This window comes from Ambystoma mexicanum, chromosome 2q, assembly GCF_040938575.1.
Source record: "Ambystoma mexicanum isolate Mex_15411 chromosome 2q, UKY_AmexF1_1, whole genome shotgun sequence".
NCBI classification, from domain to species: domain Eukaryota; kingdom Metazoa; phylum Chordata; class Amphibia; order Caudata; family Ambystomatidae; genus Ambystoma; species Ambystoma mexicanum.
The window spans coordinates 1,180,685,293-1,180,704,812 of NC_090924.1; the positions used below are offsets into that span (position 1 = coordinate 1,180,685,293).

General features: G+C 45.0%; 1 protein-coding gene across 8 annotated transcripts in view; it reads left to right on the top strand.

Annotated features, from left to right (window-relative positions):
- The window catches only part of CACNB2 (calcium voltage-gated channel auxiliary subunit beta 2), a 1,556,216-nt gene that overhangs the window by 1,490,417 nt on the left and 46,279 nt on the right, over positions 1-19,520 (top strand). For all 8 annotated transcript variants that reach the window (XM_069648579.1, XM_069648581.1, XM_069648584.1 and 5 more), the window contains one exon: positions 78-173. In XM_069648579.1, the coding sequence (XP_069504680.1) occupies positions 78-173 (96 nt within the window). The remainder of the gene's footprint in view (positions 1-77; positions 174-19,520) is intronic.

The window sequence follows — 19,520 nt, forward strand, 5'->3', positions numbered from 1 at the left end:
AAAACATGTATGTTATTTGAAATGCCTTTATATTGCTATACAATAGCTCTTATGTGTTGCTTCATGTTTTTCAATAGGTTTTACAGAGACTTATAAAATCCCGGGGAAAGTCCCAGGCGAAGCACCTTAACGTTCAGATGGTGGCAGCTGACAAGCTGGCTCAGTGTCCTCCGGTGAGTTATGCTACGGTGTGCCGGCTGCCGCGATGTGGAAATGCGTTCAATGTTTGACTAGAGGAGCTGTCAGGAGCTGTCTGTTCTTCTTCGTGTTATGCCTAATGCATCCAGTCAAAAAGATTGTCTAACTGGACTTCAAAGTCAAAGGTGTCTTGGATAATAACTATTTTTATAATATATTACATGCACAGCGCTCTAGTGCCTCCCAGCTAGGCTTGCACTTTAGAAATCCCATTCATAACCCCAAATGCAATAACACAAGAGCGCTGTGTGGTCAATATGTGCAAATATGTGAAACATTTTAAAATAACTAGAGCTCTATTCTTGATTATGGTTGTTATGTGGTAGCATATGTTCAATAAGGGAAAAGAGCACAGGCATGAACAGCCATGCATACATTGTAATGCACGTGTTGTAAGCTGCAGGTTTTGCTCTACACCCTCCTGATCCATAGTTGGAAATCTGGTCCACTCAGATAGTTGACTTTTGGCCATTTCGCATGCTACCTCTATTAACAGGAAGTGTATATTGTGTCACTCCTAATTTATTAACCCCCAAAGATTTTGGTGTTTGTTTTTAGTCCTTCCATGTGGATAACATATATTAATTCCATTAACAGATGCAGTTTGTATTGAGGTAATTATTCTCTCTGCTTCCCCCTATAAGATCTCTTTTGTATGGCTGGGACACATTTAGCCTGATCACACTCTGTAATTGAACACCTGCTAACTATCCGTTTAATCTTTGCATTTTACGACAAAGAATGTGAATGGGTGGCCCCTCTTGTTTATCACTTTCTAAAAACCTCTTCGCTACACAGGACATGCAACAGAGCTGGGTCATGGCCACCATGAGTGCTTTCAAGCTGGCATCCTCATCCAGACCATGATAGGGATATGCACTAACTACAGGGCTCTGGTCCATGCACTCCACCTATGCGCTCCCTGCAAATAAATCCAACAAAAGGAGCAACGTTACTATTTTGCTCTCAAATGTTACATGCAATCAAGAAAATATTTGTTTTGTCAAAACAAAGCAATATGCTTGAAAAAGTCCTGGGCTGTTCCCTCTTCCTTAGTCAGTAAAAAGTCCTGGCTGGAGCTGATCATTGCGCAGGTTTAGTAATCTTCTATAATTGATTATTAAGAACTTGCAGTGTTATTATTGGCAGCCAACTCCTGCATATTAGCCAGTCAGAATATGTAGAAGGTGGGCTGACTCTGCAGATGTTCACATTTTAAGATTTGCTGGCCACCTCCTCCCACACACCTCGATCCACTTGATCACCAACAACACAACACTACTTAAAAAAAAAAAATAATAATCTTGCCACCTGCTAGTTTTGTTCCTCATCCATTGCTCGAAGGGCACACCTCTAACACGCATGCCACCGAAATTATAAGAAAGTCTCTTTCTATAGAGGGCCTCTCCATTCCCTTGGCAGCCATGCTGAGTGACTTTTTTTAATTCAGGAATTGGGTAGCTTCTGCAAACACGTATTCCAAAATGAAAACTGATCAGAGGCCCAGGCTGGGATGCTAATGCCATTAATTGCCTTGCTGGCAAGATGGACCTGGAGAAATAGTTCTTGGCCCTTATAGCCCTTGCTTCGTCAGGCCTATTAACTCGGCATAACGGGCTGTTACAAGCCTGTCACCCCTCTGCCTCAGGTGTTATTGCTTAATTATCAACTATCGGGAGCCGGCATTGAAACAAATGCACATTTATCTAAAACAATAAACAATTTAAATGGATCTTAAAATAACTAGACAAATTAACCACAATTGGCAACAAATGGCACAAAGTGGCGAAGGCTCACTGCGCATGTAGGTTGTGCCTACTGGCGGTATCGACAACACTCCTCATCATTATGGGTTACTGATTGTTCATGGGGTGCCTCTGGTTTTGGTTCGAGGAGAGAAAGTCGTACCATTCTCTTCAAAACGTTGGTCCTAAGAGAAATATTAGATCAATAGGTTTTATGAAGGAATAAACATACTATGCCTTATTTCTTCATGATGTATAGTTTGTATACAGCACGTGTGCACGTTACGAGTATGATGACAACAGCAGTGGTAGAAGTGTACCAAAAAAGTAGTGGAACTGTGACTCCAGTGGCAGACAGAGTAGGAAGGAAGGAAGGATCAACGTGCAACACATTTTTCAAGGGTTGCATTCATGCTGCTTGGCAGCCAATTGAGTTGCAACAGATTTCACTTTTGCTGTAACTGATAGCCGGTGGTAAAATGGAGAAGTGTGCTTTAACTACACAAAGACCATTTCCAGAATGGTGAAAACGGTTGCAAAAAGTGGTGGAGCTGTTAACAATAAAAAATAAGAGTAGTGGAACAGCGCTCCTGACCGTTCCCGCTCACTTCGACCACTGGATAACAGTAAAACAGGCAGTATTTCCAATAACATCGGTTTTTACCATCTTCCATGTTATAACCCTACAGGTATTTACAGCATGGGTTATTGCCTTGGAACAACCCATCCCGGAAATACTGCCGGATTATGAGGGGGTAAGACCTGATAAACATTCCTCCCATGGATACCTCCAGACAAAAAGTGCAGGTAAAAACTGTTATTCGCCTTCAGCCGGGTAAACCATTTATTTTCCTGCAGTGTAAAGATGTGCAAGCACATTCCTTCACTGCAGAAAAAATAACTAATCTGCAGGGAAACCCCATCTTTGATATTCCCATCTCACCCCCTTTACCATGTAATGTACAGAAGGGTCAGTACTGACCTTATATACATTATAAAAAATAGTACAATAATGGAATGATCCACTATTGTACGTAATCCATTCCCATGCTCATAACAAGGCTTGAAATGGAGGAATGTATTTTTTTAACCAAAATAGATTATGTATTTCCGGTAATGCAACATGCAATAATTCTGAATAAAGGCATGCATTACTACTGGTATTTGCAGGCTCATGCATATGACCTGTCAGAGTGGAACAGGAACCCCCTCAGCCTGGGGCAGGCAGCCTACCGGGGAATAGCCAGAGCCAGACCCAACTCAGGTTTGCTAAGTGGAAGTTGAGAGGGATCCCAGTTCCTGGAACTCTAGCAGGTTTGAAGTTGTGTTTTCTGATTGGTACCACTACACCTTTCCCAGTGCCTACTACCCTCTCTCCTGGGCACGTCTATTTATAGTTTCAGATGATGCCACAGAACCATGGGGATCAGAGTGGCACGGTATTCCAACATTAGACCCAGAACCCTCAGCTACCAGCATGAATCACACTCCTGATACCACTGTAATGGCCAGTGAACAACAGAGGGAGCAACACCTTCCAGAAACCAGCAGCAAGGACTGAAGACGTTGAGCCCCAACAGAGGTTTCACCAATTATGCTGCCCTATGCAGATGTGATAGAGCTACAAATACCAAAATGCTCAAATGGAAGACCCATCACTTGCCCAAGTCTCCAAACCTGCTTCAAAGGGACAATGGGGTCAGAACCAGCAGGGATGTACTCCACAGAAGGGTAAAGCAGGGAACACTCCCCAAAAACTCTAAGGACAGTTACTTGCCTGAGATAAGAAGATAAGACGGAGAACAGAAAGCAGACAACGCTAGGAACAGCATGGCTGGGTGAAAGAAAATGGAAGTAGTGTGGCTAAAGACCATTATTAAAAACATCAAGTCCTTCTGTGCGGAAACAGAACTAAACTACATGACCATGAAGATGCCATCAGCAACGATTCGACAGAAAAAGTCAAAACAAGACTCAGAATCAAAAGAGATAGACTCTTTGACCTGCATGACAAATACGTTATTAGAGGAGATGTCCTTATTGTTAAACTTACCAACACATGACACAGTCATCGAAGACCCAACCCTTCAAGCTCAAAGCGTCACACAGGAAACAATATATGATGATGTCTCTGAAAGTGAAGATCATCAAAATAAAATAGTAGTTGAATCCCAAAATCACACTTCAAAGAGCAAGCAACGGGTTGAAAAAGATCGTTGAGTGGAGTTTGAAAACCACATTAATGAACATGTTGCGACAAACTTTCTTACTCTAGAAGGAAAGAGGGAGAAAATAGATGCTTTGAGTTGCAAAAAGCAGCTGTTGGAGAAAAACCTAAGCCAGGATCCAAAGAGAGGGGCAACTCAGTCCCGAGATGAGTATCTAGGTGACTCACTCTGCCCAGACTGAGACCAAAAACTACCTCAGGAGCCTCACATGCGGAGTCATAATTCCACCAAGGGCGACACAGTGGTGGGACATCAAGAAAACCAAAGAATTAAGTCAGATAAAACAAGGACAAGTCCTAAATATTTTGCCAATTTCCATTTAACATTGGAACATATTCTTTCGGCTAATGATGGCCTGATAATAAATCGAAAAAACGTCCTACGCTTGTTTTATCATGTTCCAGCCTTACAAGCCATCGACTCAGATGATCATGCTATCGTCGAATTCATAGAAGAACCTCAACACAATCGGGTGTGACTGCACATTAAGTCGAGAATGATCTGTGAACTATTGATGGCTGCGGCCTTGTCCCTACTACCTTTGGGATTCAATATTCTGGAAGTCAAAGAAGACACACGGCTGGGCGAAACAGTAGAAAAACCAAATAAATAAGACAGAGATCTATATAGGGAAGAGGAATGTAGAAGACTGAAAAGGTGGGTGGAGTCCCTTACCTCGAGCCCTCCCTTTTAGGATCTAATGAATGAAACACGCAAAAAAAAGGAGAAACTAAAGTGATGAAATTAAATTGCAGCGAACAACTGAACACACCTTTAAAAATAACCGTCAAGTGCAATTACAATGACAATCGGATTAACACAGTTGAATAAATTCAATGACAGCAAATGCTAAGGATGAAAACTGGAGTTGGCTAGATGGTGCTTTGGGTGGCATTATTAACAGCTAATGCCAAGATCGGCAGCCTGTTGTAATGCAGTCAATATGTTCATGGAAGTCCTGCAGATTCTCTCATCTGTTTCATAACAACTCTTTGACTTGAATCGATTTGATATACTTTGTTTGTAGGAGGCATGGTTAGCCACAGTACCCATTGCGGAAGGCTACGAAATAACTCTGAATCCGGCTTTAAAAGCAATGAAAGGGCATCTGATGGCAGGCTTGCTTACATTAATATCATATGATAGGTTATTTATAACATGCTTAATACCCAGAGGTTTCTAAGCGCGGACACAGGGATCGAACCTGCCTATTAATAAAAAAGAAAAATGGATACCGTGTCATCAGTTATGAACAATCCAAGTCCTTACATGCAACTAACTGTAATTGAAATATCGCAACATCAAAACTGTGGGTAGTCAGATAAACATTCTGAATCTCTATTGGCAGCATAAAGCAGCTGGCACACTCAGTTATATTGACCAAATTACTACCATAATCGATGACCTGAAATCTGCAGATGAGAACGCCAACATAATACTGTGTGGTGACCTAAACATCGACTGTACCACACCAAAAAGTATATTAAAAAATAAAAATAAAAGAACTGTGACAAGTAAGCTCTTGGTGGACAGATGGAAGGAAGAAATGGAGGCTAGGGATATGACTGTCCTCAATGGACAAGTACGTGGAGACATCCCGCCCCAATCAACGTGGAAAAGAGCAAATCAGGAATCCATGCTAGAATGCTAATTTGTCTCTAAAACCATGTCATAAAGAGTTGATTCGCTACACGTCACACTAATGCATCAGAGTGACCACAACCTAGTGGAAAATATCATTGGCAGCCGACAACAACTCAAAAATCATGGAAATCGTAAGTGACAGAGCCAGGCAGAAACAGACTACGTCTAAATGCCATCAAGGTGAACAACATCACAAGAGAATATCGCAATTGGAGTATGCCATGAAACACCAGTAAAGTTGAATATAGTTCGCTACTAGATCAATATGTAGAAAGACAGCAGGGAGGGTGTAAAAGAAATATCAATAAGGAAAAGAGAATTACAAAAAGAAATTATGAAGCTTCAGAACACAGATAAAACTGCGATGAAGAAGCAGCTCAAACAAAAATACAAAAATTAGCTAATTTCTCGCAAACATTGGAACAACGAGATGCGGAAGATATGATGAGAACCATGATAAACAGGAATTCAAGAGACTTTTAGAAACTTATTAACAAAAGTGCCCCACAACAAGACATACAGAGCAACATGGTCTCTGAAACTCAGTGGGTGAGCGACTATAGTGAGTTATATAAAAAAAAGGTTGCTCACAAAATCCTGTATTACCACACTTAGAGAAGTGGGACATCCATTTTGATAAAGAAGACACCCGAACAAAAATTAAGCAGATTAGTTCATCTAGGGAACCTGGCCCTGACAGCTACATGCTTCAAGAGAATCTTGATGAATGGGCCAAGTTTTGCATGACCCTCTTTGTAAGAATAACAGACGAGTGCGAAATACCAGCGTCGTTGAAGAGTGCAATCGTGGTCCCGATTTTTAAGAAGGGCATTAGATCTGACCCCCAAAACTATCGCCCCATGGCACTATTCGACATCATAGGCAAAATATTCGTCTCGCAAATTGAATCAAAAATGACAACTTGGATCAAATCCCCACAAACCTAAGACCCAAGACAAACAGGATTTGTAAAGGGTGTGGGATGTGGGCATAACTTGCTCCTAATTAACTTGCTAAAAATGAAAACAATTCGACAAGGAGCAAAAATTCATCTCACCTTCCTTGACTTGGCTCACGCCTTTGACAGTATCGACAGGGAGCCGTTATGGACAAAATTAAAAACCTGAAAATGTCCAACAAGTCTAATTATGGCGATCCAAGAGCTACACAGTAACACAGAAATAAGAATACGCCGTGATCAATAAGGTACTTTATCCGCTCCAATTAAAACCTTCAGAGGAGTCAAACAGGATGCCCACTGGTGTCTCTTCTCTTTAACCTTTTCATATCGGATATTGGCAAGACCCTAGGAAGTGTCACTGCGTTTCCACCGAAAATCAATGGAGAACATCGGGGTTGGATGATGTACATGGATGACCTTGTGCTGTTAGACGTAACATAAATCGGCTTGCAATGAAAACTTCATCTACTAAAGAAATATGTAGAAGCAAATGGCCTAAACATCACAGCATTAAAATCAGAAATTTTGATATTACAAAACATAAAAGGAAAGAAATGCAACAAACAAAATAAGTTTCAATGGCGCCTTGAAAAAGAAACATTGAGCTGTATAAATTATACAAAATATCTAGGGATGTGGATTAATTCCAGCATCAATGACGCCCCCTGGGTGGAAAGAATAAAAGCCAAAAACAAGCAGCTAAAAGCTCAAGGTCGCATCATCAACAAGAATTACAGTAAATTCTTGCTGAAGGCAGTTACAACTTTTTATAAACAAAAGGTGGTACCTGCCCTAATCCATGTAGCAGATTGCGCTTTAGGATGTCATTGGACATATAGTGGTCAACTCTGGAAAACAACTTCTGGTGAGCAGTTCTGCGTTTACCAAAGGGTGTGCCGACAGTTTGTATTAGATACGAACTGGGGTCGATCTCTATAAATTCCAGAGTGATGTGGACTATGCCGTCACTTTTTAGGATCATAGATGACAGGCCTCCACAATTCAACATTTTGCATACTCTGCAAAGTTATGGGAATTAACCCAAACTCAAAGAATGGGCCGAATGTTGTGAAGGAATCCTTGGGTATCTCAATACATCTACGGCCATGCTCCAATCAAATCCAGAGGCTGTAAAAAAGAAACTCTGGCTCCAAGATTGGATAGATACCACAGAACTGAGATTCCAACAAATTGGTCCAACACAATTGCAGTGAGGCCAAAGCAATGAATAAATTGCCAAACTACTTAGAGAAGTTTCTAAATCAACATCACAGAAACCTCTACATGAAATTCCATTTCAATCTATTCCCGATTAAAGAGATCTTGGAAATTTGCGAAAAACAGTCTATTTACAGACACCAAGTGCAGATTCTGCAATAATATAGCAGAAACCTTAAATCACTCAACCTTGTTCTGTCCAGCTTTAAGAACTTTGAGAACGAGACATCTGGGGGTCCTTGTAGTAGAAAGGCCGCTACTCAATGGAGCCGAGTGGTGGTCACTATGCTGCAATGGAGTGAATAATAAGTTAACCTTTGCATTGACCACTTATCTGGAACACATTTTCAAGCTATTAACAGCAGAAGTGCTGAAGAAGTGGCAAGGACAAGTGGTCCTTTGTGGTTTTGGAGTCTGTTTACAGTGGTAATCACTCAGAGGAGAAGCCGGAATCCAGTGGAAGCAGCAAACTCTATTTGAACTCAGTTACAGCACGAAGAAGTGGCGAGGACAAGTGGTCCTTCGTGTCACTCGTGAGCAGGAGAGGTCTGGGGCACAAAACCCTCATCGCGCACTGTGACTCTGTGACAGGGAATTAAGAACCCACGCTGCTCCACTAACGTGCGGTAAGTGGGGAATTTAACTTTGTCTATACAAGCCCTCGGGAGACTGCAGAGGTGTTCCCTGTTTGATCCCCTCCCCCTACCTTACCGCTCGTTCCATCATCCTCCTTATCAAAGCGTATTACTACATCTGCTAAAATACATTTTCCACTTCGTTGATTGCGCTTTCTCTTCAGCCTTTTGCCTCAGTGCTACAGGGGCATGCCAAAATCAAAAACAACAAAATTGCGCTATAATTTAAGGAGGGGTAATATGAACAAAGAAGAAAGAATGGCAAATTCAAAAAAGGATATTGCCACGCCCTCGGTGGCCAAGTTGAGAAGGGAACCATACTGGCCCTCTTTCAAAAAAGCTAACCCTAAAGCCAAAAATAAGGAAATTTGTCCCGAAGGAGAAACTCTCCCATCCAATGTTAATGGGAGTCAGACCATTGACAATTCCAACTATGATATTGACAATAATTCCCTGCTGGATTTATGCCTTTCCATTCAAACATCTATGGCATCTACAGCTAGAGATATTATTCAGGCCAATAATGGTTTGCTTGTAGTCGAAGCACAAGTTCTGAATGCAGAGAACAGTGCACCTGCTGGCTTGATGAATGCACTGGAACAGAAAGCAGCTAACAGTGCGCCATCAAAAATCCCGGAGGATAAGGCAATAGTAAAAAAACCAACGAATCTGCCAAGCAGTCCAACATTAACCCCTGAAACGGGTCGCCTATCTGCCTCACCTAATCTTTTGCTCGACCTTGAGGGCACGGCGCCTTTAGAAGTGTCAAGGACAGGCGAACCTTTGCGACTGAACTTAACTGCAATTATTGAATTATAAGCCTCTATGGCAGCTATGCAGTTTACACTTAAAATTCTTCTGAAGTTGTGTGGGCGAATTCATGTTAACACGGTTCTCCATTTGGGCTTACATGACCCTAGAACTCTACAGGAGATGGAGATACCAGAAAAAACAGCGTCAGTAATAATCCATGAGGAGAATGACCCTCTGCTGAATGAAGAAGTCAAATCTGGGATCAATGATGATTCAGCCATCTTTTTCTCCAGGAAACAGCGGCGTATGGTTAGACGAGCGGCCAACAAGAAAGTGTCCATTTGTATTTTGTATTTGTTTTATTTGTAACGCGCATCATCGGGCCCGGAGGCATCAGGGCGCAATTTAGACATGGTTACATAAGCATACAATTAAATAAATTCAAAGCATTAAACAGTACATAATATACAAGGCATACAGCAATATACATATTTACAAGAGGTAGATTCGAGCAGGAGTTTCCCAGGGCTGGTCCGGACATCATGGCTGGTTGGAGAGCCAGGATTTGGATTTAACTTTGAAGGCACTAAAGCATTATTCGGATCGGATGGTGAGAGGGAGGGCATTCCAAAGCTTAAAGGCTAGGACAGGGAAGCTAGATCCACCCGCCTTTTGTAGTTTGAACCTCGGGATGGTTAGGCAGTGGGTCTGAGCCATTCTTTGCGGACGGGTGGGCGCGTGTCGGGATAGCCGGCTACAGAGGTATGGTGGGGCTTGGTTAGCTAGGCATTTGTGGGTGAGGCCTAAGGCTTTCAGTGAAATTCTCTGTTTGACCGGTAGCCAGTGTAAGTTAGATCTACATTCCGAGATGTGGTGGTTACGTGGGATGTTTAGGGCTGCTCTGATAGCGTTATTCTGGGTGATTTGCAGTTTGTTCAGATTCTCTTGGCTCGTTCCAAGGTAGAGGGCGCTCGCATAGTCAATTTTGGCCATGATAAGAGTTCTAGCGAGAGTGACCGCGTTGGGGGTGGTCAGGAATGGCCTGCAAGCTGCAATGAGTTTGCAGGTGTATGCTGAAGAAGATCTGACTGCATTTGTTTGTCTGGATAGGTATAGGGTGGCGTCAAGATAGACACCTAAGGTTTTGGTATCTTTCGAGACTTGGATGGTGTTGCCATCGATGACAAATGATTGGTAGGATGGCTCAAGTTTACTAAGGCGTTGCTTAGTACCCAAGATGAGGAGCTCAGTCTTGTCATCATTGAGGCATAACTGGTGTTGTGCCATCCAGGCTTGGATAACCAAGTAGACCTCGTTCAAGGCCTTAGTGTCAGTCAGGTAGTCACCAGTGATGGGAATGAGTATCTGGGTGTCGTCAGCGTAGTTCGTATAGGAGACACCCAGATAGTCAAGTACATCAAAAAGTGGTTTTGTAAAGATGTTGTAGAGCGTTGGCGACACACAAGAGCCCTGTGGGACTCCGCAGAGAATCGCTGTTTCTCATTTACCTGCAACTGGTATTCTTCTGACTAAATCTACAAAAGCGAGGAAAAGAGCACAGAAAGCTAAGAAATGTCAGACTAAAACAGCAGGGACCTTGACCAGCTGGATACTTCCCGAAAAAGCCAACAAGATCTCCTATACGAGCAGTAATGAGCAGGAATCCGACTCTTCCATTATCACTAATAGTGACACTAATAAATACTCTCGGAGGAAGTCAAAATTACGGATACCGGAAGGAGCCTTACCGGAGGAGGCAGACGGAGATACCAATCACATGGAGAACAACATTTTCATTATTACAAATTTGAATTTAAAAAAAGGGACAAATGGGGGGTGCTGTTGAGCAGCCGACAAAATGGCTGCCTAGCGTTCCAGCTCCGTGCGCGGCCACTTTTCATCTGCCAACATCTGCGGTCAGCCACTTTACTTCGTCTCCATACTCGGCCCCTGCCTGGCCGACTACCAGGGCTACCTGCCTGCGAAATGTGGCCTCGAATTGGATCCCCTGACCTGGCGCACAGCCCGTCAGCGCTGCCCCTGTGCTGGGCCGGGGCTGGGCCCTGGCACCGTGGAGGTGCGCAGCAACACCGTGCGAGGCCTACTGCCGCCTGTGCCCCTGCGCCTTCTGGGCTCTTATCACCCGCCTGCCTGACTCTCTCTCTGTTCCCGCCCTGATACCTGGAGGCCGGGGCCGTGTTTGGTGCACGCGGGCCGCTCATGGGACCTGTGTCGTTGCACGTGGGCTGATCCCCCGCGGGATGCCGGCGCTCGAACTCAAACTCCCGGAGGCCTGTCACTGCTTCGTGCTTACGTGCGGTGGCGCTGCTTGGCCCTCCTCTCACATCCCCTGTGTTATTATCTGAGACACTGCGTGTGCCCCGTGCAGGCTTGCTCAGGATCCTGCCACTCAAGTTCTGGACACGGGCCAAGCTACAGGTGAGGAGTTGGAGGGGCTGCTACGTGCATACTCTCTCCACTGTCCCCCTGGCTTGGCTGCTGCCCCACTCCCTCACTGTGGCCGATCTCCTTGCTCTGAGGCCCTGGAATTCTGCGGTCCGTTCCCATCCTGCTCTGATCGCTTCCTCAGGCACTGTTTCCTCTGGCTCCAGGCATTGAAAGCTCCCGCCTGATAGCTCTGTGCTCTGTTTCTGCGCCGCCGACAAGAGAGCTGCGTCTTCACCTTGTTTCTGCACCACACAACTCCTGGGTGCAATACACTCACATGAGACTTCACACTGAACTCTGAGTAGTCAGACACCATGCTACACAATGTCCAACAGATCCAGGAATACTAAGAAGACTGGAGCCATGGAAAGCCACCCCGAGGTCTGACTCAGCCCAAGCATCGAGTGACCAGGCCGATGTACCGCTCCCCGTGGAGGCGCCTACCACAGACCTAATGGTCATGATGGAATCAATGGCTAGGAATTTTGCGGCCTTTCACGGAAAGCTGGATGACATTAATGCAAATGTGGCATCTCTCAGGGCTAAACTGGACCAGCAGGGATCGAGAATCACGGAAACTGAGAACAGGATAAGTGCTAACGAGGACAATATAACCACACTACGGGCCACGGTATCTGCACTGGTCGCAGACATGAAGTCAGTTAAGGCCAAATGTGATGATCTCGAATCCAGATCACGGAGGAATAATATACGTATCATTGGGGTTCCGGAAAATGCGCTGAAGGTCCGACTCGAACTGGCAGTCGAGAACCTCTGGAAAGATCTACTGGGCGACCCTTTCTTGCCCCCCTTCTTCACCATTGAAAGAGCTCACAGGGTGCTGTCACCGCGTCCCAAACCTGGGGACTTCTCGAGGCCCATCATTGCGAAAATCCTAAGCTTCGAAGACCGCAACCAGATTCTCCACATTGCACATGAAAAAGGAGAGCTCAGAATGGAATCGCAAGTGATCCGAATTTTCCCTGACTTCTCAACCAGAGTGCAGCAGTAGCGTCGCCAATTCCTCGGAGTTAAAAAAAAAACTGCTCAGAGAGAAATATTCCTTATGCCATATTTCCTGCGCACCTGAAGTTCACATTCAACAACAAACTTTATTTCTTTACGGTGCCTTCGGAAGCAGTGAAGTTTATAGAAGCCCCTCACCCTCCTGCGGATGACATCATGGACAATGACTGAACTTTGCTCACGGCCTGTACCTTCCAATTGTCCTACTGCTTGTGCATTGAGAATTTCACCGGCCATTAACCTTACTTACAGTTAACCCTGTCATTTTTATTTACCCTGCTATACAGTTCTGGCTGTTCGTATGTCACCTAACATCTTGGATACTCCCTGCTGAACTAACGCACTATTGAACTGCTCTTCTTGATCATGTTTATTGGTTATTGATGTTTAAATTGCAACGGTCTAACGTTTCGCATGTAGACCCTTAATTTCTATCTAGAGATACAGGGGCAAGCATTATAAGACTGCAAAAACCTGCTTGTTTTGCAACGGAATCTTTTGGCTCCAAGCGTGCCAGTGCACGGCAATGGCGCACCCCACTGCAATTCCACTGCTTTTTATATTTTTGTTGTGGGTTAGCCCCAGTTGGGCTTTCGGGCAGGTTGGGCCAAGTTGGGGACGGCTCAGCTGTGAACAATTAAGGGTGGGTGATGATTAAACTACTACTCTCGGGTTGGTGGTGAGGGAGTTGGGTGGGAATTGGGTGTTACTTAAAAAAGGCACACAAGGTTGCACGGCACACACATTGAAGGGCCACGATCGCACTTTCAGCTTCACATTTGGGAGCTCACACAATTACTGGATCTGGGATGTTCACTAAACATGTATTATAGGATTAGATATCTGTCACTGAAATGGCCACTGTCATGATGTCCTGGAACATCAGGGGACTAAGCAATCACACCAAGGCCTTTAAAATCATGGCCTATGCTAATAGACATAGCTGTAAGATACTGTTCCTACAGGAGACACACTCCAATGGTCACATGCCAAGGACCATTGCCCCGGCATGGAGGCCAGCTAGATTCTTCACTTCCTATTCCACCCAATCCAGGGAAGTTCTCACGATGATCCATAAATCAATTGAGTTTATACTGCATAAAAGCTACATGTACCCTGAAGGACGCTATGTTATACTACAGTGCACACTGGTTAACAGAGTATATTTACTTGTTAATACCTACTGTCCCAACGTTGACTCCCCTGAGTTCTTTGATACCATAACTGCCATACTGCTGGGCTATGTGGGAATTCAGATTATATGGGGAGGAGATCTGAACCTTATTCTGGATACTGTTCTGGACAGAGCTGGTACTGCTGCCCGAGCCCTGTCCAGTGCTGCGCGTAGGTTACATGGCCACATTAAGACACTTAATATCTGCGATGCCTGGAGGACTCTACACCCCCAGCGGCGGGAGTACACGTACTACTCATCTGTGCACGACAGCCCATCCAGGATAGACTTGTTCTTTGTGTCAAGTGAAAGTATGGGCAGGGTGGAGGGGTCCTGGATCCTACCATGCACATTGTCAGACCATGCCCCAATTACATAATCAGTGGGGCTGGGAATACCTGTCCCGACATTTACCACCTGGCGTTTGAAGTCTGAGGCCCTCCGGGATATTGTGTTTAAGGCTGAAATACTTGCTAACATTGAATCTTTTTTTGAGCACAACTCTCTTCAGGGCACTTCAGCTGCAGTTAGATGGGACGCCTTCAAAGTGTATATTAGGGGAATGTCCATCTCCCGGGAGGCTGGGGTATTGAAAGCAATCAGAGCCGCCCTTGGTCGCTCCGAAGCCAAACTGAAGCAATTGGAGCTGCAATGCTCCACTGGTGCTGATCCTGTCATACTCGCCCAAATCAGCGGTGAACTCCAGACATACAACGCACTTGCCACCAATGAAGTCCAGTACTTTAGCCGCCCACAGGCCGCCAGGAAATATGGTGAGGGGGACAGACCGGGGAGCACATTAGCGACACTAGTAAGAAGGGAATCTGGCCGGACTCAGATCACCCCCATCAAAGATGAATATGGGAACGCACAGTGCGCTGACCAACAAATCTTAGACATTTTTACCGAGTTTTACAGGCCCCGCTATTCCCAACCTGCCGAACACATGCGCGAGCTCCTAGACCAGATCCCCACTACGGAAATATCCTCCGCCACCTGGGACCAGCTGGACTCCCCAATCACATTAGATGAGATTGTAACGGCCATCTCAAACTTGCCCAAAGGTAAGGCGCCGGGCCCTGACGGGCTTGCCACCGAATTCTATCAAGAGCACATCGCCATATTGGCCCCTAGGCTGCTTGAGGTCTGGGACGAATCTCTCTGTGTCTCTATTTTCCCCCCTTCCATGCTTGAATCTGCCTTCACAGTGTTGCTCAAGCCTGATAAGCCCAATGACGAATGTGGGTCTTATAGACCTCTCTCCCTCATGAACCTCGATACAAAAATCTTTGCTAAAATTAAATCGCTTCCTGCCCATCATGACATATTTAGTCCATGATATGGACTAGTCCAGGCCTCCCACAATATCAGAAGATTGTTTAATGTCATGTCCCGTATAGACCAAGACATACAAGCTGTAGCTGTCACTCTGGATTCTCAGAAGGCCTTCGACATGGTCTCTTGGCGCTATATGTGGCTGGTGCTGGAGACAATGGGCGTCGGCCCAAACATGATTGGGTTAATCAAATTACTATATACTTCTCCTGTGGCGCGAGTAAGAGTTAATACTTTGACATCTGATCTTTTTACACTCTTCAGGGGTACCCGACAGGGATGCCCCTTCTCCCCGATCCTATTTGCCCTAGCAATAGAGCCGATTGCAGACCATGTCCGTGCACGCCACGCCCGCAAGCGAATAAGACTGGAAGATAACCCCGAAATGATACCCCTATATGCGGACGATGTTCTACTATACATCAGAGATCCTACAACCCATCTTGACCCTATACTGAGAGACATCACCCGCATCGGTACCCATTCCGGTTTCACTATGAACTATTCAAAATCTGAGATCTTTCCACTCACTAAATCTACCCAACAACCCACCACCGAATACCCTCTTCACTGGTCCCCGGATGGTGTCAGATATTTGGGCGTTCCGGTATCCCTAAATTGTCCGCCTTGCTAGCCGACAATTACTCTGTGGTAGCACAAACAGTTGAGGGTAAAATTTCACAGTGGCGTACTCTTCCATTATCCATTGCTGGTCGACTCTCCTTCATTAAAATGATTCTACTTCCCAAGCTCCTTTCCACTTTTAGCAACGTACCCGTATGGCCTGGGAGGGAATACTTTTTCCAAACTACACACATTATGTGCACAGTTCCTCTGGCACACTGGCGCGGTGCGCAAGAAGTGGACTGACATGGCGCTCCCATACAAACAAGGGGGAATCACGGCTCCGGATCTGACTCTTTATTGGATTACGCCCCAAGCCCAACATGCCACTCATTGGTACCCAGGTTCCCCAGCGCGTCCGCTTGTCAAATTGGAGCGACTGGCTGCTGCTGGCATTAACATAATGTCCCTCATACTGCACCAGCATTCCACACCTGACTCTCCTATTGATCCAATTAACACGACCCTTCATGCCTGGACGCACCTGCTATTCCCTACAACTGAGTCCTCCTCATACTACAAATGGCTCCCTGTGTGGGCTTTCCCCGGCCTGGAACCCACACATGACATCACTTTGGGGGGCGTTGGGATACCAGGCATTGTCCGACTTCTACCCTGAAGGCAGGTTCATTGACCCCCAAACGTGGAAACAGGGGCACACCAGATCTGCTGTCGAGACCCTACAATATTATAGACTTCGGGCCGCGTTTCGCACTAAATGACCCTCATTTCCAGATGAGCCCCCAGATAACCCGGCAATTGCATATATTGCCAACTCTGGCGGCGCCCAAGGCTTTGCATCCTCATTATATAGGATCCTACAGGACACTACCCCGACTCAAGCTCTCAGGGCACACGATGAATGGGCAGCTGAACTGGGCCTAGAGATATCCGACGAGGGGGGGAAATGTGCCTACACACACAAAAAGTCTCCCTCAATTTCCGTCACCGCGCCATGCAATACAAGCTTCTAAACAGGCTTTATTATACTCCATATAGGACCTCGAGGCTCTCCCACACCACGGCGCACCCCTGCCCTCGCTGCGGGGCAGAAGAAGCTGACCACTTACATATGTTTTGGACTTGTAATAGATTGTCTGAATTTTGGAAAAGCATTTTAGAAACACTCACTGCTATTACTGAAACTGCGGTCGATCCTGATCCTTTAGCAGTTCTGTTTGGAGCTTGGGGAACGAATGATACCAGACGTTTGGCTAAATTTCTGAATATAGCTTGTATGATAGCCAAAAAGTGCATACTCCAGAGTTGGAGAAGCTCCTCCCCCCGGTCTTTCAGAAATGGCTGCGTCTGCTCACTTGGTCACCGCCTTGTCCCCTGCTCCATCAGTGACTACTCTACATCATGAACTCTTATTCCCACTCCTCTCATGTGAAGCTCTGTCGACATTGCTGTGTTTAATGTTCTGAAATCAACGTGTTGTTCCATGGTATACCTGAAAATATACATTTATTGCCTTGATATGTGTGCCTACTATGAACCTCTGCCATCAAAAATAAAAGTAAAAAAAAAAGGGACAAATGGCTGACAAGAAGTGAGACACTTGCCAAATTGCATCTCACACTCCAACTGCGAGTTATCAGATCTCAAGACGTCACGTTTGTTGAACCATTGAGGGTGTGTAATCCCAATGTGTCAGCATTGCATTGCATAGTTTTAGCCACGTCACAACTAATTTGCATGCATAAGAGTAGTCTAAGGCAGGTTGGGGTGGGGGTTGATGTGAACTGGGAAGACGAAGATCAACTACTACCAAGTGGCTCAAAGATTCAGCATAATTCCAAGCCAGATAAACCTGCCCTTCCCAAAGGAAAGAATGTGCAGATGAGTGACATTCAGAACACTTTGAAGTGGCTAGCAGACTCCCTACCGATGATACTACAGAAACCCTGAGATTGCTCCTTGTTGACATGGAACACTCGTGGGTTTAATCATCTGCTGACCACTAACGGATCTCTTTCTTTTATTGACAGGCAAACATTATTTTTATTGCAAGAGACATGGCTAATAGCACCAATCTTTATGGATGGATATACTTTGTTCCGTACCCCTGCCAAGAAGGGGGAGCGTGGGCGCCCATATGGGGGGCTTATAGTTGGGGTGGCCAATGCAATTGAAAGCAGAAGGGTTGTTGTGATGATTATGTCAGTGTTGTAGAAGTGAATGTTTTGGTGAACCCGCTTTGGGAAAAAATGCTGTTGGTTAATGTATACAACTCCCCTGCCCCCGGGGCCAATCACAGAGAACAGATTCAGGAGGCACTCCATGAGCTTTTAGGTCAATGGAAATATAACACCAGAGGCACCTGATTATCCTAGCGGGAGATCTTAACTGCGGGGGGGTACAGCCAACAATGTTTTCTTACATCAATATAGCCTTCAGGAACATAATGTAGAAGACATGGAAGGCGAATGTTGGCAGAGTTTGGGAGCTTGAAATAATTAATGGATGGACCAGGAGTGATAGACCTGGCAAGAACCTCAGGCGGGTGGGCCCCCATTGTAGCACTCTCGATTATATCTATGCCAGCAATGAGGTGGCATCTATTGTCACTGACATGAATGTCCTTGAAAGTATGTGGAGTGATCATGATCCTTTGATCATGAAACTAGGCACCACCACCTTCACATGTGAGAAAGGAAACTTAGGGGAATTAACTGTAACTCTTGCTGCAAACCGAATAATTTGGTCTGATAAGAATATTGAGAAGGCAGTAAAAGCATGGGTGAGTGGAATTGTAGCCATACACTTAGTTTCAGGAGTATGACATCAGTGGAAATAGAAAAATGGATATCATCTAGAATACATGCAGAATACCTTTGGTGCTTAAGTACGCTGCTACTGAGACCACCTATGACAAGGAGATACCAGATGCCAACCGCAACCTCAGAGGTAACATTCGTAAGGCCAGAGTATCTGGGTATTCCCTGCTTGTAATTTATAACAATATCAGGAAGTTAAAAAATAAATAAATATTGCTCCTGGTTAAAACTCAGAAAGAGATCTAAAAAACTAGAACGGTGGCAACATACAGTTAAAACACACTGTACCAGAAATACCCGGAATATATGGTCACTCCTGGGGGAGGCAAAAGGAAGCAGAATGATCTTGATGCTCAATCTCATAGGTGCCCAAGAATGGGTAACCTTTCTCGAGAATCGGAATGGTGCAGAGCCCGCGCTGACAGATAGGAAGAGTTGCACTCAAATTACCCCCCCCCCATCCATTTATAGTTACTGTCAGCAAACTTTGTAATACCATAGGTAAACTAAAATCACCCCGTGTCCCAGGCCCTAATGGTCTGTCCAATGTGGTCATGAAACTTAACCCTCCTTTTTGGGCGAACCTTTTGAAAATTCTTTTCGAGAAAATGCTAGCAGAGGAGTGAATACCTGTAACATGGCAAACGGCCATTCTTATACCAGTCCATAAGAATGGGAATAAAACAGACCCGAATAATTATCACCTACTTTCTATGCTTGATAGCACAGGTAAAATGTTTGCTTCTCTGCT